This window comes from Pogoniulus pusillus, chromosome Z, assembly GCF_015220805.1.
Source record: "Pogoniulus pusillus isolate bPogPus1 chromosome Z, bPogPus1.pri, whole genome shotgun sequence".
Classification (NCBI taxonomy): Eukaryota; Metazoa; Chordata; class Aves; order Piciformes; family Lybiidae; genus Pogoniulus; species Pogoniulus pusillus.
The window spans coordinates 3,515,536-3,536,735 of record NC_087309.1 but is presented as its reverse complement, the minus strand read 5'-3'; the positions used below and the strand labels follow the sequence as shown (position 1 = coordinate 3,536,735).

General features: G+C 43.7%; 1 protein-coding gene across 1 annotated transcript in view; it reads right to left on the bottom strand.

Moving 5' to 3' along the window:
- Positions 1-933: 933 nt before the first annotated feature.
- EMB (embigin) overlaps positions 934-21,200 on the bottom strand; it is a 42,837-nt gene continuing 22,570 nt past the window's right edge. The window contains exons 4-10 of the mRNA XM_064140283.1: positions 18,786-18,960; positions 13,210-13,298; positions 8,778-8,905; positions 6,200-6,482; positions 5,054-5,087; positions 2,012-2,085; positions 934-1,447 (exon numbers count right to left, since the gene is read on the bottom strand). Coding sequence (XP_063996353.1) covers positions 2,028-2,085; positions 5,054-5,087; positions 6,200-6,482; positions 8,778-8,905; positions 13,210-13,298; positions 18,786-18,960 — 767 coding nt within the window. The 3' untranslated portion in view covers positions 934-1,447; positions 2,012-2,027. The remainder of the gene's footprint in view (positions 1,448-2,011; positions 2,086-5,053; positions 5,088-6,199; positions 6,483-8,777; positions 8,906-13,209; positions 13,299-18,785; positions 18,961-21,200) is intronic.

Sequence of the window (21,200 nt, the reverse complement as noted above, 5' to 3'; positions counted from 1 at the left end):
ACCATCAAGACAGGATGTACTGCAGGAACCATATATTTGTGAGATTTCAGTGTTCTATGTAATTTCACAACTGGTTTTGCAGCCCTCCCATCACACAGCAATTTCTATAAGCATAAGTTATTATTTCAGTTATAATCTGATACAGCATTTTATCCCCTTTGCTTTTTGTCTGTTCTGAAGTACAGCTGAAATCTGATCTGTGCGTAGCCTGCTTACAACTACAGTGGAGAAGCACAGGCACAGCAGAACATCTTAGGAAAATCTGTATCTTGAGTATTCAGAATGTACCTATATCACTCATTTGAGTGAAGCTTGAAGTTAGAATGAAGACATGTCAACTGTTCAGAGCAAACTGCAAAGCCACTATTTCACTTAAATAACAATAAAGACTCTCTTTGCCAATTTCTTTGGTGAAAACAGCTGTGTCATTTGCTTAACCTGCTAGTAAAAGGCATTGTCTTTGGTACAAATATTTTTCATCTTTCAAGTCAATCTTTACAAACACTCAGGTGATAGACCCATCCTGCATTGCCTGTTGATTGGATAGGGCTGGGTGAGAGGTTGGGCTGGATGATCTCCTCCAGCCTGGCTGATTCTGTGTGAAGTTGATTTCAATTTAGGACACACAAAGAAAACCCTTCAGTCATAAAATAGCAGGAAGTCTGATCCCAGACCTTCCTTTAGTAAAAAGGCAGCATTGCTAACAAGCTCTAACCACACTGTATCAGAATGCATTATTGTCATTGTAAAAATGAGCAGTTGTACAGCAATCTTAAAAGCATCTTCTTCTTTCATAAGCACAGAGGATTTCACCTAGAAGCACAGTGGATGTTTAAGAGGCATAGCGGCATATATCTTCTTTAGCTTTATGATGATTTCCACTCCCATTGGGTTAAAACTCCTGAATTAAAGAAAAAAAAAAACACACACCTTCTTATAACATGATCATTTTCCCACTATTATTATTGCATTATTTCCATTTCATATTAGTTTGAAAATTACATTAATTCTAATGTATATATTACAATTTGCCAATCCAAATCCTTAGTGATTCACTGAGTATCGTGCGCCAAAAGGACTTCATGAAAATGAGACTTTAGCTCCAATATGGGGGTAAGTCTTTTGGAACTGAGGTCACAGCACTAAACAAGTAGAGGAACATAAGAGAAAGAGACAAAGGTTGTTACTCTTTGTATAAATTTCATTTGATACTTCTATTTTGGTTCTTTAATATAGATGGCATGGCAAATCTTCCCTCAGGGGGACAGCGTGTGATAAACTACCAGCAGTAACAAGAATGCAGTCACTCATTTCTCATGTTTGGGTGAGAGATTGGGATGCCAGATGTGGAGAGGGAGCAGAAGTGTGTTGAATTGGTCCTCAACTAACAGACTGTCCTCTGACAAGCATTTTCAGCTGGCATAAGCAGAAGCTGCCTGTCACTAGGCTGTAAAGAGAGCAGAGAATCAAGGAAGTTCATTATATAGCTTCCTCTGGGCTACATATCCTCTGCTTCCTTCTGCTGTTAATCCCTTTGGTCACCAACTATAAAGAGCTGCTTAGACTCCTAGAATCCCTTGTTTCATGTCTCCATCACTTTCACAATCCCTGCTTGTATCTTTCTTCTATAAACTCTCCTCACACCCAACACACAGCCTGGAGGAGCAGCCTAGTTTTGGATACATCAGCAGCTCTAATGCATCTCAGCAGCTACCCTGTCATTGGCAATAGTGATTCATGATCAGAAGTCAAGCAATTAACCAGGTCAATCTGAGCTCTACATTAAAACACTGCATGGGTGAACAGCACTATTAAACCACAGTGATGGTATCATTGAACTAAGACGTTTTGGACTAATTTTCTTGCCAATAATACATCATATTGTTTTATATAAACAATGGTTCCATTACCACGTTCCCACATCAAAAGGAAATTGGCATGGCACAGTGAAATTCTTTGTATCAGGCTGTTCAAGACAAATGTAAATTAGCTTGTCTCACCTTTACCTCACCTTTTTAGGAACCAGATTAAATTCTTCTGTGCCTAGCACCACTGTTTTCCAGGCCATTGCTTTCTTCTGATTTACTGTAAGAACAAGAGGTTAGATTCCAAAACTTTTAAGTATACAAATGGGCACAATCATCTCATCCCACAATCCAACCAGAGAATACATCTAAAATGTATTTGATTCTCTCTTCTTATATAAAGTTATAAGAAAAGAAATTAAGCAACTGACAAAGCTTCTCAGAAAAGCAGTAAAGCTCAGCAAAAAAAACCTCCAAAATCCCACAAAGTTCTAGGCAGAAGTTATAGCAGTGATGGCATTCTCAGAATTGATTGCTGTGCTATCGTTGCTTTTAGTGTACAGAATAGGTATACAATTGAATGCTCAAATATGTCCTGGGTTAAGGTGGATCCCTCCCCCAGTAGAATAAATTCACTACAACATGTTTTTTTGGAATGTCAGGGAAAAATGAATTTGTATTTCTTATAGCTTAAATATAACAGCGTAAGGATTAATAAACTATTAGAGAAATATAATAACCTTAAGGAAGATGGGGAAGGGGTCAAATGGCAGCAAAGCAGCAAAAGCAGCAGCAGCCAAAACAGCAGTGGGGGAAGAAGGGACATTGTAGGCAGGTGGGGGGTGGCCTCTTCTCCCAGGCAACCACCAATAGAACAAGGGGACACAGTCTCAAGTTGTGCCGGGGAAAGTATAGGCTGGATGTGAGGAGGAAGTTCTTCACAGAGAGAGTGATTGGCATTGGGCTGCCCAGGGAGGTGATGGAGGCACCATCCCTGGAGGTGTTCAAGAAAAAGCCTGGATGAGGCACTTGGTGCCATGGTCTGGTTGACTGGCTAGGGCTGGGTGCTAGGTTTTACTGGATGATCTCGGAGGTCTCTTCCAACCTGCTTGATTCTATGATTCTAAGATAGCAGCGGGCTCAGCTGAAGCAGCAAGGGAGAAGTTATAAGCTGTGTTTCCAGACATAAAGCTCTTGATGAAACTATATGAACTTATCCATTGTTGCCATCATATGGCCTATCCCTAGAATGTTCACCTCTCCCCTCAGAGCTTCTACATCTCAGTTTCTCTGTTCTGAATATTTTTATGCCTGAGCTAGAAATCTAGCTCCAATCACCACAACAAGCAACAATCCTCAGAACATAGACTCAAATAGTCATGATTGCTCCTACTGGAATACCTACAACAAGCTACATAGCTTCGGTCACAGTCAAGACCTGAGTTAACAATTCTCTTGCTACAAAAAGGTCTCTTTCTGAATAACCAGGTAATGTATTGCTGGATGTCACATTCTAATTACAGCCTCATCAACCAAGTTAAGCTCTGCATGGCCATCACTTGACATAACCAGAGGAGTTCCTTTGGGGTCATTCTCTGTTACATACAGCTATCTTATAAACAGACAGCAAAAACTAGTTCAAAATGAAGTTAAAATAGCTTTTAGTTATTAAAAAATAGGTAAGAATGACATGGGTTAATAGATTTTTCACTGAATGTGTTATCCATGTAAAGATCAAGTAGCTGATCAAAGCCATAACCATCTCACCAAACATGAAGACATTTCAGTGCACAGTGTTATGATCTTACTGTAATACAGTTTCAGCATGTTTATAAAGAGCAGGGCTGTGTGACAAGGGCAATTATTCCATTTTTCAGTCCAAGACATATCCCCAAACACTAAGCATTATAATGGAACACTATATTCCCAAGACATATCCTCACTTTAGAGTGTAATTGAATTACAGTTTTAAAGCCATTTAGATAAAGTGAAAAGGCATTAAAATATTTTTCAGCTAGCAGTGGAAAAAATGGATGGGAAAGTGAATGCAACAAAAGGAAACAGAGAAGGTCACTGCAGGAAGAAATTCAAAAAGGGGAAGACAGCATTACTCAAGACAAGTAAGAAACACACACAAGGGGAGAAAAAGGACTGAGGGGAAGAAAACTGGATTAGAATCATTGAATCGACCACATTGGAAGAGACCTCCAAGCTCAGCCAGTCCAACCTAGCACCTAGCCCTAGCCAGTCAACCAGACCATGGCACTAAATGCCTCATCCAGGCTTTGCTTCAACACCTCCAGGGATGGCAACTCCACCACCTCCCTGGGCAGCCCATTCCAATGCAAATCACTCTCTGTGAAGAATTTCCTCCTAACATCCAGCCTATACTTCCCCTCCCACAACTTTAGACTGGGCATATCTGAAAAAATCTGCTAGGCTGCATCTGGAAACAGAAGTTCACAGACCAAATGAAGTAAATGAACTTCAAAGGACAGACAGAAAGAGAGAAGCAAGCAAGCCTTTAGAAATGCATCATCCTGAGACGTGGAGAGGCAGCATAGGAGCACCAACCCTTAAGCAGCAGAAAACAGCAACAGAAGAGGCTACAACTGGTCCTGTGACTCCAGTAGCATAGCCATTCCTGTGCTCAGGGAGCTTAAGCACAGTGAGAGACCTCCTCTAAGACACATGACCTACCACCACACAAATCAACAGAACCAGTTCTCAGCACACCCGCTGACCACAGTTAGGGCTTGACCACACGCAAGTGATAAATGTATCTTAATATAAACAAATAAATTATATTAAAAAAAAAGAGAAAAAAAGCAAAGCCTCTTGTAAAATTTCCTCCTGCAATAGATTTTCCTTACAGACATAAACTCAATATGACATCCTCTAAGGACACGTGATGCCCTCAGAAGTGAAGTATCTTTCAAATAGCAAAATTAAGTGCAAGGCACAGAGAAGCACTGTGCACACTCTGGAATTAGGAAGTCTTAAAGAAAGAAATAAATGGTACTTTCACACTTGTCATTAACCCTTATCAACAACGTTAACCTTGTATCAACAAGAATCCAGGAAAAGACTGGGTGAGGCACTTAGTGCCATGGTCTAGATGACTGGAGAGGGCTGGATGATCTTGGAGGTCTTTTCCAACCTGGTTGATTCTATGGATGTATTTATATAACACTGTAATACACATAAAAAACAAGCATTTAACTATAGTAAAGAAATATTTAACTTACAGTTGCTCAACTTGGTCAAATTCTTTTTCATCTGCTGCAAAACAGAAAAAAAAAGTCTCAAAAGCTGGGTAAGTTCTGTTTATTATGTTTACTCCATAAGCAGAACAAGCTTTCCATTAGTTTTCTTTAACTTGTAATTCATGTTATCTTCTCCCCTTACTCAGTGTAATTACCTGCAACTGTCAGAAGTCTTGCTTTGAGATTTATCAACCTGATGTTAATATATATCACATTATATAATATGCATATCAAATATGTGTATCAGGGCCACAAGGATGCTCAAAGGGCTGGAGCACCTCTCCTGTGAGGACAGACTGAAAGAGTTGGGGCTGTTCAGTCTGGAGAAGACTCCCAGGGGACCTTCTTGTGGCCTTCCAGGACCTGAAGGGGGCCTACAAAAGGGCTGGGGAAGGACTTTTGAGGCTCTGAGGAAGTGACAGGACTGGGGGAAATGGAGCAAAGCTGGAGGTGGGGAGAGTCAGAGTGGATGTGAGGAGGAAGTTTTTGAACATGAGAGTGGTGAGAGGCTGGAATGGGTTGCCCAGGGAGGTGATTGAGGCCCCATGCCTGGAGGTGTTTAAGAGCAGGCTGGATCTAGGGTTGAGTGTCCCTGCCCATAGCAGGGGGTTGGAACTAGATGATCCTTGTGGTCCCTTCCAACCCTGATTCTATGAAATACACCTATGTATAGATATGTTTTTCGGAAGACATATACACATAAAAATCTATATTTCTACTTAAAAGCTTCTGTTTCACTCTGCACATCTATTTCAGCTCACCTGTGCCTGCCTTATTTTCAACCACCAATATTAGTGCATTTTCCTTGCTCAATCTCGGTGGAAGTTTCTGCTACTAAGACTATTAACACATGCTTCCACTCCTAAGCATTCCCAATAAAATATTAATCTCCTGCCTCATAAGGAAACAAACCCATTTATGAAAAAGTATTCTGGAAAGCACTTTGCACCTGAGCTCAGAGGATTTATTGTCTAAACAATGCAGTGGTCTAGAACAAAGTATTTTACCAGTAAGAAATGCAGATATAAAAGTCATCCTGAACTTTATATATGAAGCACTACAGGTGACAGATTTCTACTATCAGTGACAATTGCAGCTGACAGATAGAACAGTCTAGAAGAGACTTACTTGCACATTTCTCTTTCTTCTTTGAATACATCTCATAAAGGAAAATGACGGTTACTAAAATAACAACTTCAGCCACAATTGCTAGAAAGGGTCTGAGAGGCACCATGAGGTCAAGAACTTTAAGTTTCAGCTTTCCTATGCTTTTCCCTAATTGAAATGCAGCTTCACACTGATATATGCCATTATCTTCCTTGGTGAGGTTCAGTATCTTCAGTTGGGTTACATTGGCAGATCCTCCATTAATGACATATTTATCTGCCAGCAAAGAGTCATTAATGGCAATCTGAAAGAAAAAAAGGTAACTCTTAGCACAATGATGAATTAACTAATCAAATTATTTACCTTTGTGACACAGCACTACATAGGCAGGCAGCTCGATAAGAGCAAGTGACATGTGAATGACATTTAGTTCACCTCCAAGGGAAGGAGGGGAGGTCATTCTGCCCCTGTACTCTGCACTGGTTAGATCTCACCTTGAGTACTGTGTTCAGTTCTGGGCCCCCCAGTTTAGGAGGGACATTGAGATGCTTGAGTGAGTCCAGAGAAGGGCGACGAGGCTGGGGAGAGGCCTTGAGCACAGCCCTACGAGGAGAGGCTGAGGGAGCTGGGGTTGGTTAGCCTGGAGAAGAGGAGGCTCAGGGCAGACCTTATTGCTGTCTACAGCTACCTGAGGGGTGGTTGTGGCCAGGAGGAGGTTGCTCTCTTCTCTCAGGTGGCCAGCACCAGAACGAGAGGACACAGCCTCAGGCTGCTCCAGGAGAAATTTAGGCTGGAGATGAGGAGAAAGTTCTTCCCTGAGAGAGTCATTGGACACTGGAATGGGCTGCCCGGGGAGGTGGTGGAGTCGCCGTCCCTGGAGCTGTTCAAGGCAGGACTGGACGTGGCACTTGGTGCCATGGTCTGGCCTTGAGCTCTGTGGTAAAGGGTTGGACTTGATGATCTATGAGGTCTCTTCCAACCTTGGTGATACTGTGATTTGCCTTAACTGGTCACTCTAGTTCCTTCCACTTTCAATGGAAAAAAACAAGGCATTTCTGATGAGCAAGTTGTCTGACCTGTTTTAGTCCATCTGAGATCAGCTGAATGGTATTCTTGACTGCCCACAGACAAAGGTGGCCCCAGATGTCAGGATCTAACATCCAGTTTTAACCTCAGGACAGGGCATACTCTTTTCAAAGAAGTGGAAATGGGAATGCTGCCTCGCTGGGAGTTACGTCACTGTTGCTTTACCTCTTCCCTACTTGACAGTACTTTCCCTGGAAAAGGGCTAGAACAAAGTGGCTATGCCTTCAAGGCTACAGGAGATTCTGAAAGGTAGGTACATGAAGGAGAGAAACTACTGAGAAAAAACATTTCCTCACAGACTTTAAAGAAAGAGCTGACATAAGTCCTGCAGAGCCAAGTGTTAGCAGTCTCCTTCAAGTCCAGTGACTCAGAGAGGCCATACAGGGTGAGAAATACTGCTTTTACTTGGAAGAAAAAGAAGTTCTCCCTCAAACCACTGATACTTTCCATGTCTTCAAAAGTATTTTGCTATAATTATTTTTAATACATGAATAATATTTGACCAACATAATGCTCAATGATGTAGTAAAAACACACATCCCAACACCAGTGTGATGCTTTTCCTGGATTGTAAGAGTATGGCATAGAAAAAAAAACACCATATAAACCAGACCAGGGTTCTAGACTTTGGCCACAACAGTCCCAAGCAGCACTACAGGCTGGGGACATACTGGTTGAGAGCATCCAGGAAGAAAGGGACCTGGGGGTGCTGGTAGAGAGCAGTTGAACATGAGCCAGCAGAGTGCCCAGCTGGGCAAAAGAAACCAATGGCATCCTGGCCCGCCTCAGGAACAGTGTGGCCAGTAGGGAAGGAAGTGCTCAGCACTGGTCAGGCCATATCTTGAGTACTGTGTCAGTTCAAGAAAGATGTTGAGGTGCTGGAAGGTGTTCAAATAAGGGCAACAAAGCTGGTGAGGGGTCTGGAACACAAACCCTATGAGGAGCTGAGGGAGCTGGGGGTGTGCAGCCTGCAGAAGAGGAGACTCAGGGGTGACCTCATTGCTGTCTACCTAAAGGGAGGCTGCAGCCAGGTGGGGCTTGATCTCTTCTGCCAGGCAACCAGCAACAGAACAAGGGGACACAGTCTCAAGTTGTGCTGGGGGAAGTCTAGGCTGGATGTTAGGAGGAAGTTGTTGTCAGAGAGAGTGATTGGCATTGGAATGGACTGCCCAGGGGGGTGGTGGAGTCACCATCCCTGGAGGTGTTGAAGCAAAGCCTGGATGAGGCACTTAGTGCCATTGTCTGGTTGAATGGACAGGGCTGGTGGATTGCACTAGGTTGGACTGGATGATCTTGGAGGTCTCTTCCAACCTGCTTGATTCTATATAATTCCACACCCTCTGCAATGATGACTACTTCTAAACAGCATGGCTGCTTTTTCCATCCATAGAGAGTTACACTGACTTCCAGGGAAATGCAACCTGTACAGCCTACAAAGAAGTGCCATATTTGACAGAGTGCCTGTCACATTTTTGCCACATTGTTTTGCTTGGTCAATAGACAGAAACCTTACCTGTTCACTACCATTGGCCATATACCAGGTCCAAGCAAGGGGTGTATAGCCAGAAATTTTACAGATCATTACAGCTGTATCTCCTTCATAGCTGACTATGGGTTTTTCTTTTCCTTCAATTTCTGGTACTATGAAAAAAAATAGGAAAAAAATCAAATAAGAGCTACAGTTTAATTATAGTATTACAAAAGAGGTATTTAGACATATGTACAGTAGGTCTGTTCGCTCCTTTCTTCCTTAAAAAGGCAATTCTATTACTCATGATACGATCTAAAAGAAGAGTCTATTCAATACAGTATTTCATATCTAGAATTTGAAGACTACAGAATACTGTTCTCAGTCACTGCATCATCTTAGTTTTCAGTATTAATTGGCATCTTCTAAGTGATAATCAAACCAATTACCCTCACCCATTTCCTCTTTCCCTTCTTTGACAGCTGTAAGCTACATGCTTTATTCTGAGGGACCTGGAGTTGCTTAGCCTGGAGAAGAGGAGGCTCAGGGCAGAGCTCATTGCTGTCTACAACTACCTGAAGGGAGACTGTAGCCAGGTGGGGTTGGCCTCTTCTCCCAGGACAACCAGCAACAGAACAAAGGGACACAGCCTCAAGTTGTGGCAGGGCAGGTCTAGGCTGGATGTTAGGAGGAGGCTGTTGTCAGAGAGAGTGATTGGCATTGGAATGGGCTGCCCAGGGACATGGTGGAGTTGCTGTTCCTAGAAGTGTTCAAGCAAAGCCTGGATGAGGCACTTAGTGCCATGGTCTGGTTGACTGGCTAGGGCTGGGTGCTAGGTTGGACTGGATGAGCTTGGAAGTCTCTTCCAACGTGGTTGATTCTAGTACACCTAGAAGCACACTAATTCCCTCAAAAAAGCCTGAGAGTCTCTCCCAGCCACAGTGCTATCATGTAATAGTGTCTGTGACCAGAGAACTCTTTTGTAATTTAGACAAAACTGCAGGTTCAGGGAACTTCGGCAGTTACAAACATTTTCTAAGACAAAGTTGTGGCTTTTGTGTGCAGGATTTCAGGTTCAATTTTGCTGAGGACAGAACAAATCCACAAGAAAGAAGACATCAGATTACAGCATCAGAGCTGCATGTTCCAGGCTTTATAACTGTAAATGCCTCATAGCCTACCAAGAGTAAAACCTCACAGACAGAATAAACATCATGCACGTAATAATCATAGAATCACAGAATGGCTTGAGCTAGGAGGGAACTCATAGGTCCTGCTCTGGCAAGGGGATTGGACTTGATGATCTCTTTGGTCCCTCCCAACCTCTGACATACTGTGATCTAGTTCCAAACCTTTTACCCTGGGCAGAGACATCTCCCACTAGATCACGCTGCTGAAGCCATGTCTAACCTGGTTTTAGGCACTTCCAGGGATGAGGCTTTCATACCTTGGGGCAACACATTCCAGTGTCTCACCACCCTCTCAGTAAAGAGCTTCTTCCTCATGTCTAATCTAAATCTACCCTGATGTAGTTTAAAACCATTTCCCCTTGTTCTATCATCACATGCCCTCACCAGCTTTTCTGTAGGCCCCCTTCAGTTTATTGGAAGGCCACTATGTCTCCACAGCGCCTGCTTTTCTCCAGGCTGAAGTTCCTGGGAAGGAGCAGGATAGGGTACTTCCCCTTCCCACTCTTTCCCTCTTTATTAGGATGTTTAGCAGCATGTTTTCCTCAGCTCCACTTAAGTTTTACTCCACTTCATTACTGTATCCTATTGTAAGAGGGGATTCAGTATAACTTAAATAGGTAGGAAAATGCATCAGTCCAGACTCATTACCAGAGGTCTTCTCACTCCATATTTAATCATTTTTAACACTATCCTCCTAAGCAGTAGTGGCAGAGTATCTTCTTGTTGTTGATAGCATGGATAAATATGCCTCTTATTGCTGCTGCCTCCTTTCTAATTTATAGAAGGAAAAAAAAGGAGGTTGGTAAAAGATGGAACATATGAAAACAAATAAAACCCCTCACAACAGGTCAAGAGACTTAGCCATGCTGACCAAGTGGCAAAGCACAGCTACAGGTATACCAACAATACTTGTGACAGTACTAATTGTGATTTAGGACATGAATGTCCATCATGACTTGTGGGATCAGGTTATGTAAGAGTTGTTAATCCTTGAATGTACATAAGGAAATACTACACTTGGTTCTGGGTGTTTCTGCAGATAAATTCCCTATAATTTGATGAGAAAAACACTTCTGCTTCACAAGAAAAATGAAAAATAATTGGATGAGTGGAGCACCTCTTCTGTGGAGACAGATTTGGGGCTCCTCAGTCTGGAGAAGAGAAGGCACCCAAGAAACCTTTTTGTGGCCTTCCAGTATCTGAAGATGCCTACAAAAAAAGCTGGGAAGGACTTTTTAGGATGTCAGATAGTGATAGGACTGGGGGGAATGGAGTGAAACTAGAAGCAGGTAGATTCAGATTGGATGTTCAGAAGAAGTTCTTCACTGTAAGGGTGGTGAGACCCTGGAACAGGTTGCCCAGGAAGTGGTGAAAGCCTCATCCTTGGAGATGTTCAAGGCCAGGCTGAATGAGGGTCTGAGCAATCTGATCTAGTGTGAGGTGTCACTGCCTATGGTGGGGGTGGGGTGGTGGAACTAAATAATCCTTGAGGTCTCTTCCAGACCTGACGATTCTGATTCTGTGCTTGCAGGACTATTTCTACCAACTAGATTTCCACACTGGTTTAAAGGCCAGAGCTCCTGAATAGTGTGTATACTAGGGCAGCTCTGCAACAGCCTCTGCATAAACAGCAAATACATTTGGTAGATTACAGTCTTTAATACAGCTATTGCAGCACTCCATACCATTTAAAAACACCTGTGAATAGTCTCCACATTTAATAAGTTGAACTTCCTGTGAGCATCTCTTACTGTTTTCTGCAGACCTGGGTGAAAGCTTAGCTCCTCAAAATGAGCAGGGTTATGCCAAGCCAGAACAAGGGGGAAAGGGATGAGAGATAACATCCAATAATACCTAACTGTCTGGTGGAAAAGCTACTGCAGTTACAGCAGTGATGACTTTAGCCACTGAGTCTGTACCAACACACTACTCATCTTTCAGTTTGAGAATTGCTCTCGCCACATTGACTGGAGGATTCAAGGACTTCTTTCCCATTTCCTTCACTCTTGCATTAATCTTTAAAAGTGTCAAGCCAGTACTTTTTATGGCATCAGAAGTGGTAGCATTCAACCACTGTGAAGCAATTCTCCCATCTTCTAGCAATAAATCAACCAGTCCTATGCACTGTTCTGGAAAAGATGACTTCCCTGTTGAGTCATTCCTACCCTTAATGAAATAGTCAGTGTATGCTTCCAAAAGAATAAGGTCTCCTTTGCCTTTTCACAATCTAAACAGGCACAAGCAGCCACTCAGCTAGACCTTACCCACACATTGACAAGTTCCACAGATTAAAAAGTCTTGAATAAACTACATCTTTGTCTTTCTTCCCGGCTGAAGGTCTGAACATGTTGTTACACAAGATTTAAGCATACCTGTGTTTCCTCAAGTTGTGTGAACAGATATCCCACTCAACAATGGCAGCTCACAATACCGAGAATTAACTGCTGGTTAGGTCAGATAAAGTTAAAGAATAGAGAAGGGAACAGCTCTCAGAAACAATGCTTCCCAGCAGCTGGTTTGCCTCATTTCCACAGGTCTTCCATTCCAGTGAGATTTTGCCCACTGCTGTCAGGGGCAACATTATTCATAGAATCAACCAGGTTGGAAGAGACCTCCAAGATCATCCAGTCCAACCTAGCACCCAGCCCTAGCCAGTCAACTAGACCATGGCACTAAGCGCCTCATCCAAGCTTTGCTTCAACACCTCCAGGGATGGTGCCTCCACCACCTCCCTGGGCAGCCCATTCCAATGCCAATCACTCTCTGACAACAACTTCCTCCTAATATCCAGCCTATACTTCCCCTGGCACAACTTGAGACTGTGTCCTCTTGTTCTGTTGCTAGTTGCCTGGGAGAAGAGCCCAACCCCACCTGGCTACAGCCTCCCTGCAGGTAGTTGCAGACAACAATGAGCTCTGCCCTGAGCCTCCTCATCTGCAGGCTGCACACCCCCAGGTCCCTCAGCCTCTCCTCATAGGGTTTGTGTTCCAGGCCCCTCCCCAGCCTTGTTGCCCTTCTCTGGACACCTTCCAGCACCTCAACATCTTTCTTGAATTGAGGAGCTTGTATGCTCTTTTGTTATGTGTGTTTAGTTTTTATTCCAAAATTACTCCTCTTCCATGCTTTAGAAATGCTGTTGACTGGGCCAATCTGCCTGAGTACTTCTGTCAGTCACTGCTTATCAAGTTAAAGTGCAATTTCTATACTACACAAAAACCATTTTAATACAGGACAGGATTTCAACTGTCAAGGAAAACAAACTTTGAAGTAAAATCAATTGTGCTTACCTTGTAAGTGAAACTTAGCGCTGATTTCTTTTTTACCTTGCAGAGTACAGCTGTAACTTCCCAGTTTACTGTTATCCAGGATCTGCAAACTTCAAAAAAGTTTCTCCATTTTGTTTCCTTTTTTTTTTTTTTGGGGGGGGGGAGGTGGGGAGGGGCTTGTATTTGTTCTACAGCTATAGGTGACTGCTAAAACATTCTGACGAAACCAGCAGAGATCAGTAGAGGAACACAGAACACACATCACTGAAACTAGGATATGAGCTTTGTACTGCGTAAGGAGCAGCCTGACAGTATGGAAACAAGAGCACAAGAACACCTGGGAACAAATAGTTTTCACTCTCCTTGGTCACAAAGCCATGAGCAGCATGATGTACAGGTTGTTGAATTAGATGTGGGTTCACCGTACAAACCACACAGCCAAACCCATGTAGAGATTACAGAGTCACAGAATGTATCTGTTTGAAAGAGACCTCAAAGATCATCCAGTCAAACCTTCAACCCAGTACTGAAAGGTCAACCATAAGCCATGTCCCTAAGCACCAGGTCCACAAGCTGTTTGAACTCTTCCAGGGACGAGGACTCCACTGCTCTGGGAAGACCATTCCAATGTTTGATAACCTTTTCCACGGGGAAGAGTTTCCTAATATCAGCTTAAACCTTCCCTGGAGCAGCTTGTAACCATTTCCTCTATTCTATTCTCTTGTAATCAAGGAGAAGAGGCTGCTCCCTCCTCACTCCAACCTCCTTTCAGGTAGCTGTAGAGAGTGGTAAGATCTCCCCTCAGCCTCTTCTTCTCCATCAAACCACCCCAGCTCCCTGAGATGCTCCTCACAGGCCATGTGCTCCAAGCCCTTCACAAGCCATAATGTACTCTTCTCTAGGCAGGCTCCAGCACCTCATTCTCCTTCCTAGAGCAAGGGGCCCAGCACTGAACACAGTACTCAAGGTGTGGCCTCACCAGTGCTGAGTACAGGCAGATCATCACCTCCCTGTTCCTCCTGACCACAGTATTTCTAGTACAAACCAGGATGCCAATGGCTTTCTTGGCCACCTGGGCACACTGCTAACTCATGCTCAGTTGACTTCTTGTTGTGGAGGGCCTGCAGGCCCGAAAGCAGGCTTATTTATGCCTGCTTGGCCTGGACATGTCTCTCTGCCTGCACCAGTGGTAAACAAGCACAAAGGGGCACAACAGACCGGGGCCATAAACTCAGTTGCCCAGGACACCTGATTGTGTAAGCCCCTACACACCCAGCTCATGCCTGCCTGGTGCTGGGCCCACGTGATCCCCATATTTGGAGTCCAGGCCTGTGGGTTTTACCTAGTATGGTAAGGTTTGGCTGACTGCCAACTCGATTGGTCATTTGAGTGGCCAATGAGGCCATAAGTCTCAGCCCACAGTTAATAAATAGGGGTGCACAGGCTAAGGTGCTAGGCCCTCCCCCACATTACTTGCGGCTCCGCCACATTGCCTGCCTGCGTGCGTACTTCCTTGCAGCTGTATGCCTGCCTTTAGTCAGAGTTGGACCTGTGCTCAGACTGCATGGAATCCTGCCTCTGCACCTGGAGAGCCTGCCTGTGTACCCCTGGAGAGAGCAGCCAGCAGGAGACAGCACCATAAGGTCAGAGACTGCCATTTCCCCTGAAACTGCAGGATTCCAGCCCCAAAGTCCACAGACAGAGACCCTGAAGAATTGGACACTTGCAATAGGTTGTGACATAGCCCCGGAAGGTGAGTTCTTATTAATCTGAACTGTGAGTAAATACTTGAAATGCCTCTGTAATTTCTGTTACCTCTGCCATAAAGCAGAAAGCAGCTTTCAGCTCAGCTTTGCTGGGCAAATAGTATATGACCCCAGGCGGCATTAAGCCGTGGGGAAAACTCTCTCTCTGTATATAGTTTGAATGTTTGCTAGTTATTAATAAGTTTCTGTAGATATATATTCCCAGAATGTCTTCATAACCATGTAAAGAACAATTTAATATTAAAGTTCAGTGGTGGGGGGTGGCAAGAGTTGAGATGTTGGAAGTTAATAAATATATATATTTTTATAAATATCCTCTTGCATTAATTAATTTCTCCCCTCCACCTAATCGGTGTAGGTTGCAGAATGCCCCTCTGCAACACTTGTCAACCAAAACCCCCAGGTCCTCTCCAAGTTGTAGCTTTCCAACCACACATCCCCAGATTGGTAACTTCCCATGGGGATGTTGTGACCCAAGAGCACGACCTGGCGCTTGCCTTGCTGAACTTCATATAATCAGCCTTGGCTCATTGCTCTAGCCTGTCCAGATCCTGCTACAAAGCTTACTTACCCTCTAGCAGGTCAGAGCCACCCAGCTTGGTGTTATCTACAAACTGATTGAGGGTGCACTCAGTCCCCTCATCCAGATCATTAATAAAGGTATTAAAGAGGACGGGCCCCAGTAGTGAACCTCAGGGGACACCACAAGCAAGCAGGCATCAGCCAGATTTAGCACCACTCACCACCACCCTTTGGACTTGGCCACCCAACCAATTCACCCAGTGTAGAGTACATTTATCCAAGTCTTGTGACATGAGTTTCTGAGGAATGCTATGGGAGACAGTGTCAAAAGCTTTACTGAAGCCCAGGTAGGAAACTTCCTTGGAACTTCCCTCATCTGTTTAAACGGTTTGTTCTTCCTAAAGCCAGCCCATGACTACTACAGCTTCAATATAAAACAATGTTAAGGGACTGATCTCTAATGAAGTCCAGCATCTTCTCTGCTGGCAAACTACACATTGCACAGGTGCTATTGGAAAAGGCTTACCTGGTCATTTGTGTATATGGACTAGGAGAAAAGTGGCAGAACATTCTGATCATATTTTCCATCATAAAAGTTCTACATAAGTATCATTGCTGCATTTAAGGCCAGGCTGGATGAGGCTCTGGCCAGCCTGATCTAGGGTAGGGTGTTCCTGTCCATAGCAGGGGGGTTGGAACTAGATGATCCTTGTGGTCCCTTCCAATCACAGAATCAACCAGGTTGGAAGAGACTTCCAAGATCATCCAGTCAATCCTCACTGATTCCATGCTAAGAAATCAAAGCTATACAGGAACCCGTTGGAGACTGCTTGGTCAAGATTAACCTATTTACACATTTTTCAAGTTCAGCTGTAAATGCTATCAATTGAAACAATGTTCTACAAGATTCAAGTTTCTATATAGGTTTGAAAGAATTATAAAATAATCTTCAAACAATCAAAAAAACTTTACTGCAAAGCTAATTTCTTCTCTCATGCTAATTACAGAATAGAGCCATTGAAGCCTTTCAGAGTTCTACAAAGCAGGAATGAGGTGGAAAAGAGAACGTTGTAAATGGTAAAGTGAAGAAAGGCAGAGGGATATTATCAGTCTTAGTAAGATTACTACTTAATTTACTGAAGTGAATTACAGGACCTCAGAGAGTTGTGTCATTATTCTATATACTCTTGTCTTGAGAAAATCATGTTTCTCTAGTACTAAAGGAAGAAGAAGAGTTCTTCCTGTGGGCTCAAGTTAACTGCAACCTGTCTTCCCAGATGATACGATGAAACCCCACCTGGAGCTCTGTGTACAGTTCTGGAACCTCCAACACAAGAACGAAATGGAACTGTTAGAGCCAGTCCACAGGAGGATACAAAGATGCTGAGAAGGCTGCAGCAGCTCTGTTCTGAGGACAGGCTGAGAGAGTTTGGGCTCTGCAGAGTGGTGTGGTGGAGGGGCAGCAGCCCCAAAACTGAAGCTTTTCTATGCCTCTGCATGCCTGGACACGTTTTTCTGCCAGGACCCACGAGGCAGCAAACAAGTTGTGTAACACACACACGCTCAGCCTGTGTACCCTGGGGTCCGCCCAGATAATCTCCTATTGGGAGGTCCAGGCACGTCTCTACTGCCTACTGGGGCAAGGTTTGGCTTACGGCCAGCCTGATTGGTCATGTTAGATGTCCAATGAGCCACGAATCTCGGCCCAGAGCCTATAAAGAGGGGTGCACAGCAGCACCACGTGGTCAGACGGTCCAGAGGTTCCAACCATTCAGAAGCTTACAGCACTTACACTCAGCTCTGATCCACAGCAGCATCCTGCTGCCCTGACCCTGCTTGCATGACCTAGACACAGGATCAGGCCTTACTCACTTGCAAGCATTACAGAGGCTCAGACCTCATGCATTGATCTCAAGGCGTAGTCAAGCTACCTGCAAGCCCTTTGAGAAGCAGAGCACATTCATGCCTGCACCATATATATATGGGGAGCCTAAAACCCCCTGCCTAAGCCTAGAGCTATCTTGATTTGTCTACGGAGCTCATCTCCCTGCAGCACAGCATAGACCCTGCTTGCCAGCTATTCTGTAACTCTGGAAAGGCCCACAGCCAGCAGACCCTCAGACTGTCTGCAAACCTGCAAACACAGCCTGCTAGCTGTGAGACCGTGTCAGAAGCTACACAGACAAATCCTTCTCCTGCACCTGGAATTCCTGATGGCTGATCATCCCTGGACACGGTATCCAGAAGAAGCAACAGCTCCAAGTCAGAGACTACTTCACCCCAGGAGAGAAGGTTAGAGAAATACTGTTACCCCAGAGACTGGGAAAACCTTTATCATTCCCTGCAAGCTGGGACAGACTCCAGCTGCAAAGACCCCAAACACTGGGCACACGCTGAGACAGAATGCCGGGAGGGTGATTAATGATTAATATCTAAGAAAGCTTCAATTCCTTTGTAATATAAGTTACCTCTATCTAAAGAGCAGACACAGTTTCAGCCCTTGCTGGGCAGACAGTATAGTTGTTAAGAGGCATTAAGCCTAAGGGATCTTTCTCTCTGTCTATAATTGTTCATAATTTGATGTTTCCACTTAATAATCAATCCCTGTAAATATATATCCCAAGCTATTTTCATAACTTTGCATATGAACCTTGATTTCATAGTGGTTGGGGGTGGTACAAATTTGTAAATATTAATTTTAATAAATAATTTTATAAAAAAATCAAAACCTCCTCAAATTAATTTCTCACCTCCCCCTAACAGGAGAGGAATAGAGAAAACCCCTCCACGACAAGTGGAGAAGAGAAGGCTTGGAGGAGACCTTGCAGTGGCCTTCTGGTATCTGAAGGGGGTACAGGAGGGCTGGGGAGTGACTATTGACAAGCTCTTGTAATGACAGGATAAGGGGTAATGGGTTTGAACTGGCAGAGGGGAGATTTAGACTGGATGTGAGGAAGAAATCCTTTCCAGTGAGGGTGGTGAGGCATTGGCACAGGTTTCCCAGGAAGGCTGTAGCTGCTCCTTCCCTGGAGGTGTTCAAGGCCAGGCTGGATGAGGTCTTGAGTGACCTGTTCTAGTGGGAGGTGTCCCTGCCTATAGCGGGGGGGTTGGAATTGGCTGAGCTTTGAGGTCCCTTCCAACCTAAATCATTCTATGATTCCATGATTGCTTTCCAGCAGCTTCAACACATCAGTTAAGGACACTGGTTACTGTATTTGACTATTTCCTAACATACACATGGCTAGCGCTGTGCAGTGCATGTGAGTGTGATAACTCAATCTGCACACCTCACTGCAGAATGCTACTTACTGGATGCTCCAGCTGTTTTCAGTTTTATTAACGTGCCCAATGGTTTCATTTCCTTTTCTCCAAGTCACTTGAAGGCTTTTCAAATGCGAATACTTAGCATCCAATTTGCATGAAAGTTCAACTCTAGTTGCACTGTCCAAAGTGATGTTTTTCTCCATGGGTTTACCAGAAACACCTGCAAAGTTTTAAAACAAAAATCTTTATAAAAAAGCCCACACATTTCTTCATTTTGGGGGGGGGGGGGGGGGGGGGGGCAGAGAGGGATAAGAGGAAATCAAAGACTGTTTTACATATGTTAGATTACAGTGTGCTGCTGCTGCTATATTTTCCAATCAGAGTTGTTTGACAGCTATAAACTGTGATTTATGACACACATCCATTACAGAAATGACATCCACTCCACTCTGTAGGTAGACTTACTGGTGGGCTCTAATCCAGAAGCACAAAAAGTCATTTAATTGCAAACAAGATGGACTTATGCTTCTGTATAAATTAACCCAAACCAAAATACAATAAGTACTTAGCTCTCAGCAGGGGTGTGGGGGGGGAAAATATGTCTGCTTTTTGTCTAAGCTTCTTTTCTGACTTCGCTTTTGCCAATTTAAAAAAAAGGATTTTATTAAGCATATTATTTTTAAAATGCATTTACTAAAGTGTTGTGCTTGTAAATATCTGTAAGAATTCAGGTTTCAGCCAGCTGCTGATTTTTGGTGTCACAGGTAACATCACCTTGATAGTGATGTTTGTCCTCAGCATTGAGTGATCTGGCCTTTCATGCTATGGCGATTCAACTTGAAATAAAACTATTTACAAACCCATTGTACACTGCAGTGTGAAGATACTCCCACTCAGTGAAAACTGTGATTTTTACAGGCTCCAGAAGCATAAAACGAACATAACAAAAATGCAGGTTTCAATAACAGGTATTTGTAGCAGTAGGCTTGCTAGATGTGGCTGTTTGAACTAGATTTCTAGCTTAGGCATAGGGGAAAGGTGAACATTCTAGGGACAGGCCATAGAATGGCAACAATGAATAAGTTAATGTCATTTCGTTGGAGCATCAAGAGTTTTATGTCTAGAAGCACAGCTTGTACCTTGCTCTTGCTGCTTCTGCCGTGCCTGCTGCTATCTTTCCCCGCTGCAGCTTTTGCTGCTTTGCTGGTGCTTGACCCCTTCCCCATCTTTGCTGAGGTTATTATATTTCTCTAGTAGTTTATCTCTCCTTACACTGTTATATTTAAACTGTAAGAAATACAAATTCATTTTTCCCTGTCCGTCCAAAAAAGGCTGTGCTGTAGTCAGTTTATTCTACTGGGGGAGGGATCCACCCTAACCTAGGACACTAGAGCTAACGTGGGCTTAATCATGTCCAGATGTGTTCCCCTATCCCCCTTCCTTCTGTGCTGGGGAAAACAAGGAAGGGAGAGGAGGGCAAAAGCCCTGGCCTCATCTAACATTGTGAAGCCTGGCAAAGTACCATTCTGATTGGCTAATCTGTGTCCAACACTCCATTAGTCTCGGGCTGGATACTGGTAAAAGGAATAAGCAATGGCTTAAGGAATGGCTGCTGCTGCTTCATTTTGCATCCTGAATTTTCCAGGAGAGCTTACCAGGAACAAGCTCTAAATGCCTGCACGATAGTCCTGCATAGCCAGCCAGAGGTTGTGCTGAAACTGCACATGGCAAGACATCCTGCCTAGATCTGAAAGTCTCCTGACAAGACTAGAAGTCCTGGAGATACACACATCATCCAGAGATGTCAGCCTCCTTTCCCCAGAAGCCTGGGAAGAATCAAATCTTAGTGGCCACCAAGACAAGAGTTCCACATGCTACGGGTACTGTCTGGTTTATACTTTGTAAGTAGATACTTAAATGCCTCTTCCAGTATAATATTTGTGTTTGCCACTTTAAGCAATAAGTGCCTTAGTTTTGCCTGTGCCTTGCATGTATAAATTTCCAGCCTGTGCAGTTTTGAATGTGTGAATAAGTTCCAGTGAGTTTCAATGTTAATAAACAGTTTTCATAGTTATTAACAATCATTGTGTTTAGGGACAGGCTGGATGGGGCTCTGGCCAGCCTGATCTAGGGCAGGGTGTCCCTGGGCATGGCAGAGGGGTTGGAACTGGCTGATCCTTGTGATCCCTTCCAACTCTGAATGATTCTATTATACGATTCTAGTACAGATTATTAATTTTGCATAGCTCCTCACAGTATCTTTTCTGATCCATACAAATATCAAAATAAAAATGCCAGCTCTGATTTTGTACCCATCATCACTGGCATTTTATTTCACAGTTGGCCTTGTCTTTCAAGCCTTCTAGATCAACTGTGGTTAGTCCATCTGAATACTCCATCAAGATTTATTCTAGGCCTCAACTCTAGACCTACCCTGTAGTACATAATAGTTGAAGAAGT